At 37.3% G+C, this 18451-nt stretch overlaps 1 protein-coding gene across 1 annotated transcript; it reads right to left on the bottom strand.

Moving 5' to 3' along the window:
• Positions 1–4447: 4447 nt before the first annotated feature.
• Positions 4448–18326, bottom strand: LOC139143723 (E3 ubiquitin-protein ligase DZIP3-like). Its single transcript, XM_070714262.1, has 13 exons — positions 18318–18326; positions 17956–18051; positions 17071–17210; positions 16180–16248; positions 13628–13724; positions 12135–12238; positions 11530–11644; positions 10494–10610; positions 9832–9889; positions 8596–9238; positions 7011–7209; positions 6071–6457; positions 4448–4994 (listed from the first exon to the last, which is right to left on the bottom strand). Exons 1-13 carry the CDS (start codon positions 18324–18326, stop codon positions 4878–4880), a joined length of 2151 nt encoding a protein of 716 aa, XP_070570363.1. The 3' UTR covers positions 4448–4877.
• Between the last annotated feature and the right edge of the window lie 125 nt (positions 18327–18451).

Below are 18451 nucleotides of genomic sequence, written 5' to 3'. Positions count from 1 at the left end.
CCACAGGCAGTTAAATAGTGAAATCCTTGAATGCTCATTTTGTTTTTCAAACGTTTGTTAACCTTTGTGTTTATTGCGACAATGACCATCCTTTTCTTGTATTTATTTTTGCATTTTTCTTTTTGCGTGAACCCCGTCAGCCACTGTGACGTCAAAGTGACAGTAAACTGATACAATACTTAGCGATCTTTCATCCTTCAGGTTTTATGGCTGTACAACATTTGCAAAACAGAGGAGTCTGGGCTGTCAATCCTGCCATGCACGGACGAACTATGCATGTGTGCGCAACATTGATAAACATAGGGACAAAGTGCCTGAAGCTACTATAGACATAGATACAAAATTAGGTATTTCCTGACTGAATGAAATTATCTCATTAAGGTCATCCTAGGGACCTGTACACCAAATATTAAAGCTGTCTGACCAGCGGTTTTGAAAAAAACAAGCAACCCAACAGTCGACAGAGCTCTGCTGTGTTATGTAGAGAATAACCTTTTGTGACACATGTATTGATGAAGAAAGTGGATAACTTTGATAGCTCATTTCAGGATGGCCTGACCAAAAATGGTACAATTAGCTGCAAAGATACAAAATTGATGATTTCATCATAATTTCCATATATAACATTAAGATAAAGCCCAAGAACCTGTATACCAAATATCAAAGCTATCAGATGAGTAACTTTTGAGAAACAAATATTTTGACCAAAAATGGCAAAAATTGCACCAAAAAAACAAAATTGCAGATTTCATCGATTTCATCATATATTCAATATATCATATTTAGTTCATCTGTTGGAACCTATACCAAATATTAAAGCTGTCAGACAAGCGGTTTTGATGAAATAAAGTTTTGACCAAAAATGACAAAAAACTCCTTAAAAATACAGATTTGCATATTTCATCACAATTTGAACAAATCTAAGTTGGGTTATCCCCAGGGACCTGTATACCAAATAACAAAGCTGTCTGACCAGTGGTTATGAAGAAGATTTTTTACCAAAAACACCTTTTTTGGCGCTAATTTGTATATTTTCAACAATATCAAAAAAAAAAAAAAAAGTTTTTCATGATCATATTTTTCATCTACACAACAGATATCAAATCAGTAAGTACTGGGGTTCTCAAGATATTTGAGTGGACGGACGCCTAACAAATGGACGGACATACATACATACATACATACATACAGACTGACGCCGGACAGATACCCATCCCAATAGCTACTATAGACTATAGTCTATAGTAGCTAAAAATTATTAGGGTATTTCACTACGGCAGAGCTTCCTTTCTGCGCTGCAATACTTGCAAAATTACTGAACTGGTATGGAGCAACTTCAAAAATTTGACAAGGCCGTCAACTTGCGCTGTCCAGTTTTTCTGTCTAATTACGCTGATTTATTCATCAGTCCATTTCAGTGAAACCTCTCCCTGATCGTCCACGTATTCGGCTTTTTTAACATTCTGCTGTGAGAATACCTAAAATCTTGCTTCAAATAAGATATTAGAGCAAATTGTTGCATTTATTGAATATGGTGATGTAGTTTTCTGTCACGCTGATGGACGGGTATACACAAAAACATGTGGATCTTAAGGTTATACAAGGACGCATGGCGAAGGAAGGGTCATGAAAAGGTCAAATTAAATGCTTTGGACTTGAACATTACAAACGCAATCCCTCTATGGTGAATGCACTGCACTGTGGTATGATATAAACACACATGGCCAGCCTTACACAGCCCACCATATCATCACCATCATCATCATCATCATCATCCAGTCCATGGCCCATTTGTACTGTTGCATTCTGGGATGACCGGAGAAAATAAACGAGCGAATGATCTGACTAGAATGATGACAAGGTTAAGACATCACTCATTCTCAAAGTCAAAACTTTAATCAAAAAAGACAAACGGTCTTCATTTACACAAACTTGACATCATGAAAATCACATTTTCAGTAAAACGTTGCCAAATAAACAAAGGCATGTCTTTCTTCATCGCATCAATCATGAATTTAATATTTTCTTTATAGTAATGTAACAGTCAAAACAATTGAAACTCCTTAAGCCCTGTCCTCTTCGGGAACTCTACCCTATCATAAAATTTGAGATGATTTCAAATGCAAAATATTCACTTGAGAAATGTGAAATGGTATCATTAAACATAAATCAATGCTAAGATATTCCAGGAAAAAATATGCAAGTCTAAATGAAAGGATACAAAGGTGATTTCAAAGGGCCAGCAGTGCTAACTTTTGATGATTCTTTCACTATTTTTGTTTCTAATGTCAACCAGAATTTCTTGTTCAACTCTCCAAAGCATGTTGACAGTACAGTATTCAGCTTGTCAACTCGGCCTGTACATGTGTAAACTACGCTGTTATTGTTGACAAATGAATTCTGGTCTGGACTAGAATTCAAATGTAAACAATAAGAGTGCATTCTACATACATAGACGTTATATGGGCAAGCATGGGTGTTTCAACGTTTTTGCGGAGTAGAGTAAGACCGTGCAATTGACATATAAAATAAAAATAACAAAAAAAATCGTAAAAAATTAGCATTACTGGCACTGAGATATATTTCAGGTGATTGAACTTAGTAATGCCTATCAATCATTGGCTAACCACAGCAGCATTCATTGGTAACAATTTTTGAAAATGACAATTTTATGAACCATACAATGTTTGCGCTGGGCTAAAACGCATATGATGGTAACTACAAGTAATAATACCCATACCAAAATGTTTCAGAGAAAATATTTGAAGACTAAGATGACTAAGATTTGCTACATTAAATATGTGGTAAACAATGTTGGAAAATATACTTGAATATGTTTTCATATTTTATTCAGTTTGTAAAAATATGTCTTCTAGCAATTCTGGTTTTGGCTGACTTTTTCTGAAGTTCCACAGACTCTGTTTTGAGAAAGTGAGAACATTAAACAGTTTGTTAAAACATTTTTTTTCTGTAATATTTTCTTTCTGCAGCATAAGATGGACTTAAGAAGTTCCATTGATTATCTGAGTTGCTGCTTCTGGACTTTGAGAAGTTCCATAAAGACTGTCTGAGTTGCTGCTTCTCTAATTTAGGCTGTTCACCCCTAATTCCCAGTGAGCAGGTCCACACTCATCATTGATAACTATGGGTTTGGGACAAACCATAGTGGGAAAAAGGGTAAATAGCATTCATGAACTGATGCACATTGCATGAATGTTTGGCTTTATTTTGCCATGTAAACGCTCATCTCTTCAAGAGGGCGATCACATGTTCCTAACTATCTGGTAAAATATGTCCTGATAATGTCTGTCACACTTGACCCCCTATGTATATTTATCAAGGACACCATGCACTGTGCCTGACACTACATTTTTGTCATCGTGTAAGAACAGAACACAAAACATATCGACAAAAATATTTTGAAATGGGTCACATTTAGAGAAGTACTCTAGACTTGTGATCAGGCATACAGTTCATGTTGGTGTTTATAGTATGACAAGATAAATGAGTATTAATACTGTTCTCTGTCAGTGACAAATAAAAAAATCACATGACAAATAAGAGACATCAATTGTTCTCTTCCTTGTATGAGAAACAGTGTTCAAATATTTTCCAAGTACAGGACTTCCATGAGGAAATGTAACTCCTAACCGTGTTTTATTAATATTAATAAAATAAATGAATATATTTGGGATCATTCTTCGAGTATGTGATAAGATAAATCGTCAAAAGGTACATTTCAAGGTAACAACATTGTAAAACAAGTCTAGCAAATAAAATACTTATCGGTAACCTGATAACAAAATACAAAGTAGTTCATACTAAACAAAGTAAGTTTGTCCATGGGGTAGAATTATTCGTTGAGTATTTGTGATATTTTGATTGGTTGAAGAAGAACAGGATGTTGTGTGCCTTGTTCCACCATTACCTCACAGTACGTAACTTTGATCTATAAAAATCCCAGCCAAAACTTGAAAGAAATGCATTCAAGAACTTGAAATGTTTTTTTCTTTTTTGAAATTTCACACAATTTACAACTGAATGCCACAAACTCTATAAAATTCAGACTCCCAGGCAATCAATAGTGCCAGATGACATGGTATCTTATTTCAACGTTACTCAAGCAGTGAATTATTGACGGAATATCTTTGACAGCGTGACACATTTCAGTCTTGTACAGGAAACAGGCTCAACAAAAACACTTCAAATATTCTTACAACATTTTTATGAATATATGGAAAAATATATCTTTTTTGTATGTAGAACGTGAACTTCTATTTCATGCAATTTTTATTATTCAGATATAACTCAAGGCTTGAACAATTTGCAAAAACATCTCTCCTCAAGAAAATGCATACTATTACTTGCTGCTTCGGACTACCAATCTTTTCAGTATGTATTTCACAAAATGAAACAGTTTTTTTTTCAACTTTTTTGAATTGTTTTTGATATAATAGATATAGATAGCTTTACACCAGAATGATAAATGATAGTTCTGCTAGAAGACCATTTAAACTGAGTGACACAGCTTGTTATTGATAAGATTTGAGAAAAGAAACAAACAGATTTTTTGGACTCACACTAGCTATCAATGAAACACTGTAAAAAAAAGAAATGAATAAATGTTGTTTGACTCAAGAATAAAAAGGATTTCGGTGAACAGCGGTACAAACAAACTGCGTATGGTTATACATGTATTTCTGTGCACTTTTGTGCACACGGTTTTGTTTGTAAAGTGGTCCATTCAAATTCCATGTTTAACCCATTGTGCTAACACGACTAAAGTTAAAATGCACATGAAAACTTAACAATTTCACGTAAACACTAATATTTTGATAAATGAATGAGGAAAAGTTGAAAACAACAGGAATGATTTGCTAAAATTGTCTCTGTCTGATTCCAGTTTGAATTAAACTAGGGAAATCTTCTGGAAGTAGTATGTGAACACGGCATGTCGGGCATGTACTCTGTTCTTTCATCCATTTACGAATGCACTGTGGAAAGCAAAACAGGAAAGTTAGTTTTTGCCTTCAGACAAATCACTATCTGGCTGTGTTACAAAACCTGCCTGCATTGGGACCTAACATGGTTACCATGGCAGTGTTTCACACACAACAAAATCATAGACACCTGACAAAGTTAAACTGGAAATAGCCAATCACGTAGCAGTAAAAACAGCAAATCATACGGCACTGTAAATTGTAAGAGTCAATCACGAGAGAGTATAAATAGTAACAGTTGATCACACGGCAGTATAAACAGCAACAGTCAATTACGATGCAATATAAGTAGTAACAGCCAATCAAATGGCAGTATAAACAGCAACAGTCAATTACGAGGCAATATAAGTAGTAACTGCCAATCAAATGGCAGTATAAACAGCAACAGTCAATTACGATGCAATATAAAAGTAACAGCCAATCAAATGGCAGTATAAACAGCAACAGTCAATCATGAGAGAGGATAAACTGTATCAGAGCATGACGAGGCAGTATAATGATATTAGCCAATCACATGGCAGTATACACCAACAGTTGATCACATGGCAGAATAAATGGTAACAGCCAATCACATGGCAGTATAAACAGTTACAGCCAATCACATGGTAGTATAAAGGGTAACAGCCAATCACATGGCAGTACAAACAGTTACAGCCAATCACATGGCAGTATAAAAGGTACCAGCCAATCATAAATACAAATCTGAAAACTCTTCTTCTCTGAAGTGAGGTTTATGATGTATTTTTCAAATATCTGATTGTGTTGCACAGTGCCATACTAAGTCTTGTCTTCTTGCTTTCTGATTTTCACCTTGTAGTACAATGCTCTGTCAGTGTCAATGAACTTTACATAATATACATTGCTCTAAAATGCTGTATTTACTTATTTACTCATTCATTTATTTATGCATTTTTTCATTTGTATACAAATTTATTTTATAAAAGAAGAATCTCAAAATGTTGCTTAGACAAAAATGCATGAACATTACAAAAATAAGTGCTGTTGATGGAACTACCAGGGTACAGGCATATGAAGGTCTTTGATGTAACAGGTTAATTAAAACAACTCACCTCTGTGTGGAATCGATGCTTGCATTCTAAAACGCACAAACCACCGGGAGTCAGCTCATCGTGACAAATCACACAGGGATCTTCGTCGTCCAGGCTAATACCAATGTTACTCAGACTGGGCTCTGGCAAGTAGGGTGAGTGAGGGCGCACAACTTGAGGTGGCAAACCCTTCTTGAATGGAGGCTGGATGACTGCTGCGGACATTGGCACTGTACTGGGTTGTGGTACACCGTTACCAGGCACCGCATTGGATGGCACACCCATGGCTGTATTAACCACCATTCCCGGTGGAACACTAGCTGGTCTAATTTGTGGTGGAGCAAGGACAGGAACTGGCTTGACCACAGTTTGGGCAGGCACTGATTGAACCGGTCCTGGCATTGGAGGCTTTCAGAGAGAAAAAAAAAATCATAGAAGAAATTAAACAGGCGGGTTTGCAAAATGACAGAGATTGATGTTTTCCACTCTTTCAAAAGGTTACCATTGCAAGGCAAATGTATTTCAGTATTTCTGTTTACTTTGCTTCCTGGCTGAATTTAAAATTCCTATGTAAACAATAACATCACAGACCACAAACATTCAAGCTTGTTGACGTGTTTCACTCTGGATATTTCAATATAACTTTCAGAGTAGTACAAAGAAGCTGTATTTGACAAACGGAAAGGAACTGATAGCAAATAAATATGGAGTTTCAAGAAATGGTACTACTTTAACCCTTTTAGTGCTGTAAATATTCCCCCAAAAATTTTAGTGCTAAATTTTAACAATTGTTGTATGATTTTGTTTTACTTTTTAACATTTTTTCGACCAAATGGATGTCATTTTTCATTTTCACAGTTTTTGATCAAAAATATGGGAAAAAATCAGAAATAATTGGTAAATATATTTTATAAAAGGTGGCAAAAATTGACTTTGGCACTCAAAGGGTTAATAGACTTACGGGCACTTGGTTTGGAGCTGGGTGAGCTGGGTGTGCTGGCATCTGCATGGCTAGTCTGGGTGAGATTGCCATTTGAGTTGCCAGCTGATCTTTCTTGATCAGTTCCGACACCCTGTGGATGATTTCGTCCAATGAGAGACCGGAGAGTGAGTTGTTGTTGGAGCTTCTCACATCCTTGATGAAGTTTGTAAGCTGGATCCTTGAAAAGGCAAAGGCCAAGCAAGAGAGTTAACTGTGTATTCCTACAATAATCAAGATAGCTACAATATACTCTCCCTGTTCTGCCTGGACAATGAACTTAATTGTTGATCTGCTGTGTCTAGTCTTTGTGTTTAGGCGTGACAAATTTTCAACAATGCAGTGTCATCTGACATTTTTTTGACTTTTGTTACATGTTTGATTTCAAAAAAAAATTAGCTTTCGACCTATTTGTTTGCAAAAATGGATGTACAGCATCCAACAGGATATTGAGACATGATATACATGACAAAACACATTATAAAAGGTGAGTAGTTCCTACTTTTGATGATTTTTTTCATTATTTTTGTGTTAAATGTGACGTACAGTTTCTTGCAATACACATCACTCAGCTTGTCAACTCAGCCTGTACATGTGTAGACATTGTTATTGTTGACAAGTAAATTCCGGTCCGGACTAGAATTCAAATGTAAACAATCAGAGGCCATTCTACACGTTTAGACACTGTGATGGCAGGCTATATAGTGGTGTTCCAACAAAGCTTCGGGAGTAGAACAAGAATTTGCAATAAACTCAGAAAACACACATAGTGAAAAACTCATCAAAAGGTAGAGCTACTGGTTCCTTAACCCTTGGTTGTTCAGCAATATGGCCAGCTGGTCCTGTATCTTGTACTTTACAGTAGAACTGGCACAGCTAATGATTGTCCCCATAAAGCTCTGGATTTAAACACAATCCATCCATGATGGAGAGATGGTGGATGTCCCATGAATGCTGTCAACGTCAACTAGGTAGTCAGAGTAATGTAGTACATGCCTCCAAATTGAAAAAGACTTAAACTTTCTTTCAGGAAACTTTAACCCTTTCACCACCATGGTTTGTCCCAAATCCATTGTTTTCTATGGTAAAGTTGGACCTGTATACAGGGAACTGGGGGTGAAAGGGTTAAATAATTCCCTCTCAAAATCAAGAATGAGTATCAGGGGTCGCTGCGTAAAATTCAGTTCTACAACGCAACAAATTAGAAAATATTTACCAACCCATGAAATTCAAAATGGCCTCCAACCCTGTGTTAACTCTATGGGAAAAATTAAATTTTCTATTTTCACAAAAAAATAAGCCCGTGTGTCCTTTCTTTATTCAGTGAGCTTCAAAATGAGCCCACACAAGTGATAGACCAAAAAGATATCTTGAAAGTTTGAGAGTCAGACTATGTCCCGGAGGTGCATTCTACCTTAAAAGAACTGCAATATTACTAGCCCCAAGAAAACAATTGTGGTTTATGACAATAAATTATTGGACTGACTCACTCTTGTCTTACACAAGGTATGTGATGGAAGTGAAACACTGCCCCTGTCAATAATGAGAAATAAGATGACATACTTACTTGTTATACAGCGGGTACATTGTCAATAATTTCAGCATGATTTTTTCAAAACTGTTTTTAGGCGGTGGATGAGTCTGTGGCTGTTGCTGCGGCTGTGGTTGTTGCTGTGCCTGCGGCATGTGCTGTCGCTGCTGCTGCTGCTGTTGTTGTTGTTGTTGTTGCTGCTGCATTTGCTGGAAATGTTGCTGCTTTTGCTGCATGTGTCGTTGCTGCAGTTGTTGTTGAGTTTGCTGAAGTTGATGTAGCTGCTGGGGGTGGAGAAACGGCTGTTGCTGTTGCTGCTGGGAGTTGAGCTGTTCCTGTTGCTGTTGTGGTGGCACTGGCTGCGGTTGTTGCTGCTGTCCAGTTGCTGCTGCTGTTGGCTTTTGCTGCTGTAGCTGAGGTGCAACTCTGGAGCCACCGACCGCGGCTGGCTCTGACGCAGCACCTGCCACTGCTGCTGCGACTTTTGCTCCTGCAGGAATATTCTGTGGAACTTTTGTCACTGGTTGGACTGCAGCTACCCTGTCAACACCATTGGAGGCTCCAGACTGCTGCGGTGTTGGGGAAGGCGTGGCAGGAGGGGTTGATGCAGATGTTGGTGTCGACCGTCCAAAATAGCGCCTGGCCCTGGATTCCCAGACATTCCACGGAGATTCTTCAACTGAAATTTACAATGATATGTTATACAGAGATAGAAAGCATTACACGAAGAACCCTTGCCAAGGTTATATGGCATTACCATGCATTACCATCAAGACCAACAGAATTTTATGTTTGTAAACAAGCCATTAGAATACTAAGATGTAATATGACAATTTCAAGGGGCCCAAAATGCAGTGCCTTTTGTGGATGCATCTTGCCCTTCACTTTGGGACTGTTTCACAGAACCCACTGGATGACAATCAGATTTTTTTCTCACGCTTTCAATTTGTACTTGCACAAGCTATCCAAAGCACATGGTAGATAGTTATCCATATTGCAAGACACAGGAAAAAAGAAATGACAGACTGCATGAATATTGTCATTACTTGGCACATTTAACACACCAGTCTTGATGTAATGTGTATATCATACTGTGAAAATATCACTCTAAACTTCTTGTTTGGTAATACACTGTGTAATGTCCTTGTGGATACTTTGTGATATTTTAGTAATAGCCTCATTATATCTATAAAATCATGCAGCATTACATGGAAATTTTTTTTTGGCTGTGTTTTTCAGGATGGTGTCTGAAATTCCAAGAAAATTCTGCACCTTTGAAATCAAAACTGACCAGTTTTAAAGGTACACAGAACATGAATGACATCAGAATCTGAAAGTACTAAAACAAGCCACATATTACATTTTTAACTTTAGAATGATATCATGTCTTTGAAGTTTTTATCCTGGTGAAAACTAAAAGTGCGAAAGAAAATGACATCAGATTACAAGAGTACTTTTGAAAGACATCCATGAGCAATAACTGAAACTACCGTAAAAACCCAATTAATTCGACCACTCTATCAATTCGACCACCCTATTTTTTCTCAAAACATAATTTTATTTATCCTTTTCAATTCGACCACACATGGAAATTGGGACTCTCTCAATCTCTAATAATTCGATCAACCAATCATGACGAGCTGTTTTGAACAGAACAACACTATGTACAGGACAGAATGTCTAAGTGTAGACTTCTGGAAAGTCACCTTTATATGTTTCAATCATCCAGGAAGAACTTATGAACTGTCAAAAAAGTTGAAATCCATAATAATTCGACCACTGAAATTATTTTGGCTTTGTTTATTTTCTAATAATTCAACATTTAAAATAGTAATATTTTTTCTTGTTGAATTGATAGGGTTTTACGGTACAATTCCACTCACTGACATAAATGATCTTTCTGATCTTGTCAGAGAAATGATTGATCAACTCACCATTGGGTTGTGGAATAGAGCTGCTGGTGGTTCCGGCATCGTTGGCAATTCAACCGTCGGTAACGATGACAGGGAACTGCCCTTGTTGATCATTTCAACCCTATCGTCATGATAACCCTGGAAGAATATCGCAAAATTGTCAAAATATATAACGACAAAACTATAGTTAGCCAAAACAGGAGTTCAGAGGGTGCCCGTTGAACAAACAATACAACAACACGAAGAAATGACAGATCCCATGCTTGAGCTATGCTTTACATACACTGCACCTGCCTCTAGCTTAATCCTCCTTCTCCCAAAGTGGTATTTATTTCTATGGTTTGTCTACTGAGCCTGGGAAAAAGAGGATTTTAACTTTGACCCTAAGTACCGGGTATTAGTGCAACCCTATTGTTTTCTATTGCATGGCGGACCTCTTCACACAGAAAAGGGGATGTAAGGATTATACTTCTGAATGCCAAAACACAACGAAAATCTGAGCTCTCACAACTAACTTTCCAAATAACCCTACGCAACTATAAAGTGAGTTTTGCAAAAACACTGTCCCTTTATAAGCTGAATTTGCACCGCAGTTTCACAAACCAATGATGTTCAGACACCTCTTTCACACAAACGCGGCAGACAACTTCTTTCAAAGCCTGCTAAATCTACAATTCTCTCTTTGCAGATGTTGCAAATGTACTGTATACAAAAAACATGTTCACATCGTTCATTGTAAGTCTTACCATCTGAGCGCCTCCAGTTGGGATATCCATCAGCTCAACTATTTAATCGTGACTGACACAGGAAGAGAATTGGAAAATTGATTGCGACAAATTGATTACAGTGGGCATTTAGCTAGGATAACAGCAATATTTTCACCACTTTCCATCAGGAATTGTAGCATTCGTTCTGGTTTGATGAATAATGTTGAAGTTTTCGACAAGTTTTTGAGCAAAATAGCTTGGGTACTTTTTAACTAAGAGGAAACATTCTTAGCGATGCAACTAGTAATTCTCTCTGCAATTCAAAGTGCATGAGACAAATACAGACTTACTTTAATTTCAACTATCTTGTTTTGGACTTCTTCTGAGAATTGTTTCCACAAAACAGCCAGTGTTTTACACTGTTGTTTGACTTCATCCAAACTCATACCGGCTACAGTGGACGGCCTGAAATAATTCACACATTATATGAATAACTTGTATCCAAGATCCTTCAAATGCACCAACATGACAGTCTTGGAAATTTTTGAAATTTTTCAGGGGGGGCCACGTTGAGCCATGTATTCCGTGTTTTGATTGCCTTTTGTGTGTATTTTGTGCTAAGGTGTATAGAAGTTTGAGTGCTTCGTAAACTCCCGCTGTGTTGAAGGATCACAGTCGAAATTGCAACAACTCAGCTCAATTATTGAACCATCTTATTTTCCATGGACAGGACTGAGCTGACCTGAGCTGAGTTTACCATTTCAAGGTAATTTTAAACAACTTTGCTTAAGCAAATACAAGTGAAAATATGTGCATCAGTTAGATAAATAATTCTCCTCTGCCTAGTTGTGGGATTGACAATCTAAGTACTGAAGGTATCATCAGGCAGATGTAATTGTATCACCACAATAAATTCATCCCATACACTAGCATAGATGTAGATTCTGTGTCTCACCTCTCTGCCATGGTATTGAAATGCCTGTGGTAATATTCAGATTCCTTTTGTTTCACTTCATAAGGTTCACAATCAGCTTTTAATTGCAACTCCAGTACCATTATCTGGTGGTAGACATCCACATAATACAATTGGTACAGTGTACATTATTGATATTGCAACACAGGACCCAACAACAAGCATTAGCTTGAGAAAATAATTATCTTTATACTGCAAATACTGGAACCTTAAGGGAAAACGCACCTTGGTGACAGATATGCCGGTGTTCATATTATCAATTCTTTTCTGATCTACCAGTTATGGGGGTTCATTTTAAAGCTCTTAGTGTAAGGTTTTCACAATCTTAGTTTTTTGAAAATTAAAAAACTTTATTTTCCCCATAGGGTTAACACAGGGATGGCGGCCATTTTGAATTTCAAATACCGGGAAATCGTAGGTAATTTGTCTCTCTATTACCAAAGTTTGCACAGTGACCCCAGATTTTTTGCTTGATTTAATAAGAGTATGGTTGAGAGTGTCATTCAGGAAAGTTTGAGCAAAAGTTTAAGTTTTTTACTTTCGAGGCGCATACTACCCTTAACCACTATCTGATACCTGAAGTGCCATGCAACAGCACTAATGCATGCAGAGTTAGTTTATAATTGTTTGGGTATGCAAATCTGAGATGGTTCATGTCAATATAGAGCACATTTCACATATCCTAGATCCTGTGATGTACTTGATTTCTGAATTTGCGCTAAAGGTTAAAAGGAATGAAGTGTCTGCTTCTGGCTTGACGGAATTCTCGAAATTTTTTTCAAACACTTAGGAATTCCGAGGTTTAATTATTTAAAGGGCAACTAGCTGTACGTTTTGAGGATTCTTTTTCACTATTTTTATTTTGTACATCAATTACAAGCTCTTGTCTTGTGTCTACTTCACAAAGCATCTCAAAACACAAACTATCCAGTTTGTCAACACAGCATCGTGTGTAGAATGCACTGTTATTATTCACAATTGAATTCTAGTCCAGACCAAAATTCACTTGTCAACAATAACAATGCAGTTCACGCACATACAGGCCGAGTTGACAAGTTGAATACTGTTTATTTTGACTTGCTTTGGGAAGTAAGAACGTGCGAGTCTAGTCATCATTGACAAAAGAAATTTCCAAATAAACCATCAAAAGGTACAGCTACTGGCACTTAAACCCTTTGAGTGCTGTAATTTTTTCCAACCAAAATTTTAGTTCAACATTTTATCAGTTTTTGTGAATTTTTCTGTAATTTTTGTGATAATTTTGAACCAAAAGGATAACACCTTTCAAGTTTTTGTCAAATTTTGTCAAAACTCTGAAAAAATTGACTTGGATATATGTTATAAAGGCGACAAAAATTGACTTTGGTGCTCAAAGGGTAAATAAAGTCTTCCAGGCTTTATGCCACTGTGCACTTCTGCCATTACGAGTAGTTGACTGCCAGACCAGTAAGTGTGTAGGCAGAATATTAGCATACCTCAGCATCTTTGGCTCTTTGAGTGGCTTTCTTGTAACTGTCTTCAATTGTTGCTTTCAGTTCATCAAACTTCACCCTTTCAGACATCCAGTTACTCCTGTTCGAGTAATGAAAGACAGAACAAACAAGTTCAGCAATGTTGCAATAGAATCAGACAAAACATTACGGTATTCTCTGTGACTGCTGGGTTCTAAAATGAACAATGGTGTGCAAATATGTGTACACATTACGTTGATGTAGATAGACTTCAAGACCAACATGCTGTGCACGTAAAAATAAACAGAATATATTGTCATCATTTCCTGAACATGCTACATAATCCTGACTTTGGTTGCCTAGACTGGTAATCTTTCTCATGTATTTACAACAATAAACACCACCGTCCCTCCACCCACCGGTCTGGAAACAGCTCCTGTTTCTTTGTTCCGATGCGCGTTACGGGTAAACATATCAATTACAAAAAATCTGTGAATCTCTGACACCTTAAAGGTGACAAGTACGTGAATTTGCATGAAAAATATGCTAATTTTAACCAAAATGACCAGAATGCACTGCGCTTCAGTACAGCCATTTTAACACAAAACTTGTCGATATTGTAACACAAACGTTTCGATATTGAGGTGGGAGCCTCAAGGTTCTTTCACATTTTTATACATAAAAATTCATTTCTTTTCAAAGCTGTTGCGTACTCTTTTGGCCTCCAAAACAGATTGAGCTTGCAAGGAATCGCCGCTAGACAACTGTACGCGACTGTACCCCTAAGTCTTAAAACGGATAAACAAAGACACAAACAAAATCACTATCCCAAAAATCATCGTTTCGGAAGAAAAAACATCAAAATAAGTGTCTCACCATTCGTAAAATATCGTAAATTTAATGTTCAATGACTGAAATATGCTGAGTTGGATTAGATTCAAACATGGAAGGGAGGAAAAAACTTCGTGACCGAAGAACCAACGTGCGCGATCAAAGTTTCAAAATGGCGTCGCGGCAAACTCAACAGCATTCCGAAACATCGAAAGCATAAATTTCGAGTAATGTTAGAATGAAAATCGATTCTAGAAAATAAACTTTTAGGAAGGTATACACCTCGCAAGTCAAAATTCACGGGGAATTTTACGGGTTGATTGGCAATTTTCGTTGTTCAAAAAACACATGGCCGACGTATGGTGGCCGCCATCTTGATTTTTAACAACAAATACATCGTCGAAAACTGGGGCGTTTTCTACAACAGAACAGAGTAAACGACAAAAAATCGCATACTACCAATTTTAATATCCCCATTGCTAATTGATCACGCCAAACTCGTTTCGATTTCTTCTTATTTCTACAAGTTAAAGGGGGAAAACTTTTGTACTATAGGGTGCCTCTTCCTATCTAACGAGGTCAAATTTGGTGGGCGAAAATTCGATGGAAAAACACGGAAATCATAGACGAAAATCTAAAAAGAAGTTACTCTCAATAAAACACGTTTCTCAGTTGTAGCAGAAATCCTGGCTATGGTAACAAAGTTACCTGAGGAGCAAAGACATGACAATAAATAAAAATACTCCGCACCGCAAGATGTTGCCAAACGCTACTGATGGCGTCCCCAAGCAAGCATTTACATCCGTAACGCGCTTCGTACCAACGGTTGAGCAATTAGCGCACGTGTCGCGTTTTCAGACTGGTGGTGGAGGGACGGTGATAAAACTAAACCACACAGGGTTTGGGTGAAAATGGGGAGCATTTACTAAACTGTTCTACCACTCCCACGAACCTTCGAGCGGAGGATGGGAGAAACGAGAAAACACTACACAACTTGTCAATGCTAGACTGACAGGCGACTGCAGGGGACACCTGGATGTATATTGTAGAGCGCCCTCATGCAACATTCAATAATTAATACTTTTAACAGTAAGTCTTTATTATACAGTTGGAAAATTACATTACTGAAGACATGAAGTCAAAAAACACCAATGTTTTCCACAGAGTATATGAACACAACTTTGGGTTTAGATTGCTTATAGTGGTTAAGATAGTTGTCGCTTCAGAAATGGAAGATTGAAACTTTTGCTCAAACTTTCCCCAAGCAAACTTTCAAACATTCTCTTTCAAAATCAAGATTGAAAATATGGTGGCAAATTTTGGTCCCAGAGAAACAAACATCTGACATTTACTAACATTTGAAATTCCAAATGGTCGCAATCCCTGTGTTATCTCTATGGGGGAATAAAACTCTGCAAGCAAAAACTTTATTTACTCCATGAACTTCAAAATAAGGTGGTATGCCAAAAGAATATTGTAAAAGATTGAGTCTGAGTATCTGTCCCCCAGGTGCATTCTACCTTAAAGGTATACTGTCACCTGTTCCAATTTTGCCACAGTTACCATAACTTTAAGCGGGTGGCCACCTTTAAAAAACAGTGCCCTCACATGGGAATTTTGAATACCTGGGAATGCCCCTTTGACCATATATTGGCATATATAGATTACTGGTGACTGTATGTATACCTTCAGCTATTATTGATTATCAATAATGCAAGGCAAAAGTTGCCGAAGTAAAAGCTTACCTTTCAGTTTTCAGCATGCCTCTAATATTTTGGATTTCTTCAGTCTTTTCAGTAAGTTTGGTAGAAACTCTAAAACAATACAAGAATAAGGTGGGAATATGCTGAGTACGATTCACAAACTTACGTGCCGTTCTAGATGCAAGAAGACATGGGGACGATTTCTCAACCAAAATCACAAAAAAAGCCACAAATTTTACTGAGATTCTATTCTCCTCAAGGGTTAGTTGGCAAAAGTGTATTGACCTGAGATGTTGGAGATCAAAAAGTGACATCATACTATATGTCACAAAACATCATCTTGTGGCATCGATTGCTCTTTGCAGCATTGCTACGACTCCTTTGGACAAAGTTTGTGCAGCATAAGGTTGTTGCCTTGGGATAGCCTGTGAGTAATTTTGCCACAGGTCTATGATATGAATGTAGGCACCATTCCCTTGCTCACTTTCCACAGACTAATAATGTAGTGTGATTCTAGCAGACTACCTATCTTACTTAATATTATAATGTGATTCTAGAGGAACTCCCCAGCTCACTTCAAAATCACATTACGGCTGATGTGCATGAATCTGAGTGGCTGAATCTTACCGGTATAATTAAATAGTAAAAAAAGAAGACTCCCTAAGTTGCTGTGAATAGTGACAATTGAACAATCAGATATAACCTTGCGAGAACGCAGCACATCAGCACATTACTGTAATGTGACTTTAGTCAGACTCCCCAACTCACTACTACATTATTCAAATATGATTCTAGCCAGACCCCTTAGTTTACTGTTACATTACTGTAATATGATTCTTGTCAGACTACTCAGCTAACTGGTCACATTGCTGTTATCAATTTCTGACCAGATTCCTAGCACACAGCTAAGGGCAGAATTCCATTAAAACATACTTTTCTTTCTGCTCGCGAGCTGTTTTCTCTTGCTGTTGTAACTTTTCTATCAGGTCACTCTTCTCCTTGATTTCTTTATCACGTTTTCTAGTCTCAGAATCATGTTGAAGCAATATTTCTCTGTTTGTAGCTTGTAGGACCTGGCAATGATGTTGGAGAAAAATATGGGATACCTTTACTTCACGATGTAAATGTTGTTTTTCATGCATCAAACAGCACAGATAACGTTTATGCGAAAATTTGACTTAAAACTGTTTTGATGTAAGGATTTCCAGTTTCGTTTATAATCTAAACTGTCAAAACTGAACTTGAGTGACAATCAAACCCCAAGGATGAATCCACTGCAATTGGAGTAGAAAACGATAAAAACTTCTGCAATGATGAAAATTCAATGGCACAAGACCAGAAGTGCCTCTATAGACTCTGCTCCCCAGCTTTTTTTGCCCTGTTGTTGGGTTAGCGATTTGAATATGCAATTCTTGCCTACGTAAAGGCATGGGTCAGGCATCATATTGTCTTGCCAGGAAATGTACTTACCAGATTGCAATTTCAATGGAAAACAAAAGGCTATGACACCTTCATAATCCTCTCACTGGGATCGTGTCCCCTATATAGCTTTTGTCTTGTGCTATGGGGCAAACTACATGATATTCCAATGCATTGTGGGTAAAAAATCAATTTCTCACCACTGTGAGAGTTTGAGATAGTGATCAAATACTAATAAATAATTTTGAGACATCACTCTCACGGTACAATATTTTGTTTGTTCGTGAAAGTAGCAAAATTTTGTGTATCTTTTCAACTTTTCAGGCACTTTTCAGGGGGTTTTTATTTACACACAGGCGATTCCCTCATTCTTGCTGTCTGCAGAAAAATACTGTCTACCTTTTCCATATCCTTGGAATCTGCAAGAGTTTTCTGTAAAACTTGACACTTATTCTTGGACCGTTCAAGTTGATCTAGTTTGTCTTGCAGTTGCATCTGTGCATAGGAAGGTTTTCAAAATGTTATTGATCATACATTTTTATGTATGTATGTTATGTTATATTACGTTATGTTGTGTGTTCATGTGTATGTTTTATGTATGTAAGCATAAATGCATGCATGTATGTTATGTATGCATGCATGCATGCATGTATGTATGTTTGTATGTATGTATGTGTGCCTGTGCATGTGTATGTATGAATGACTGTATGTACCTTTACATCCCAAACCCAGAAATTCTAATTCGCAAGATATCAAAATACCTTTGGCATCCTGAATCCCAAGACAAGCTGTACTGTACACACAATGTTCCAGTATATCAAATACATGTAGCTTTTTCAGGCATATCTGGAGAAATTTTGCTTCACCAACAATTACTAACAATTGATTCTGACAA

The sequence above is a fragment of the Ptychodera flava genome, chromosome 1 (genome assembly GCF_041260155.1).
Source record: "Ptychodera flava strain L36383 chromosome 1, AS_Pfla_20210202, whole genome shotgun sequence".
Taxonomy (NCBI): Eukaryota; Metazoa; Hemichordata; class Enteropneusta; family Ptychoderidae; genus Ptychodera; species Ptychodera flava.
The sequence above is the reverse complement of the archived record's forward strand: the minus strand, read 5'-3'. Positions and strand labels throughout refer to the sequence as shown.

Coding starts and splice junctions, on each gene's coding strand:
- LOC139143723 (XM_070714262.1), bottom strand. Junction 10,611..11,529: donor ACAAGATAGTTGAAATTAAA/GTAAGTCTGTAT, acceptor ATATTCTTCCAG/GGTTATCATGACGATAGGGT. Junction 9,239..9,831: donor GGTCAGTTTTGATTTCAAAG/GTGCAGAATTTT, acceptor TGTAAATTTCAG/TTGAAGAATCTCCGTGGAAT.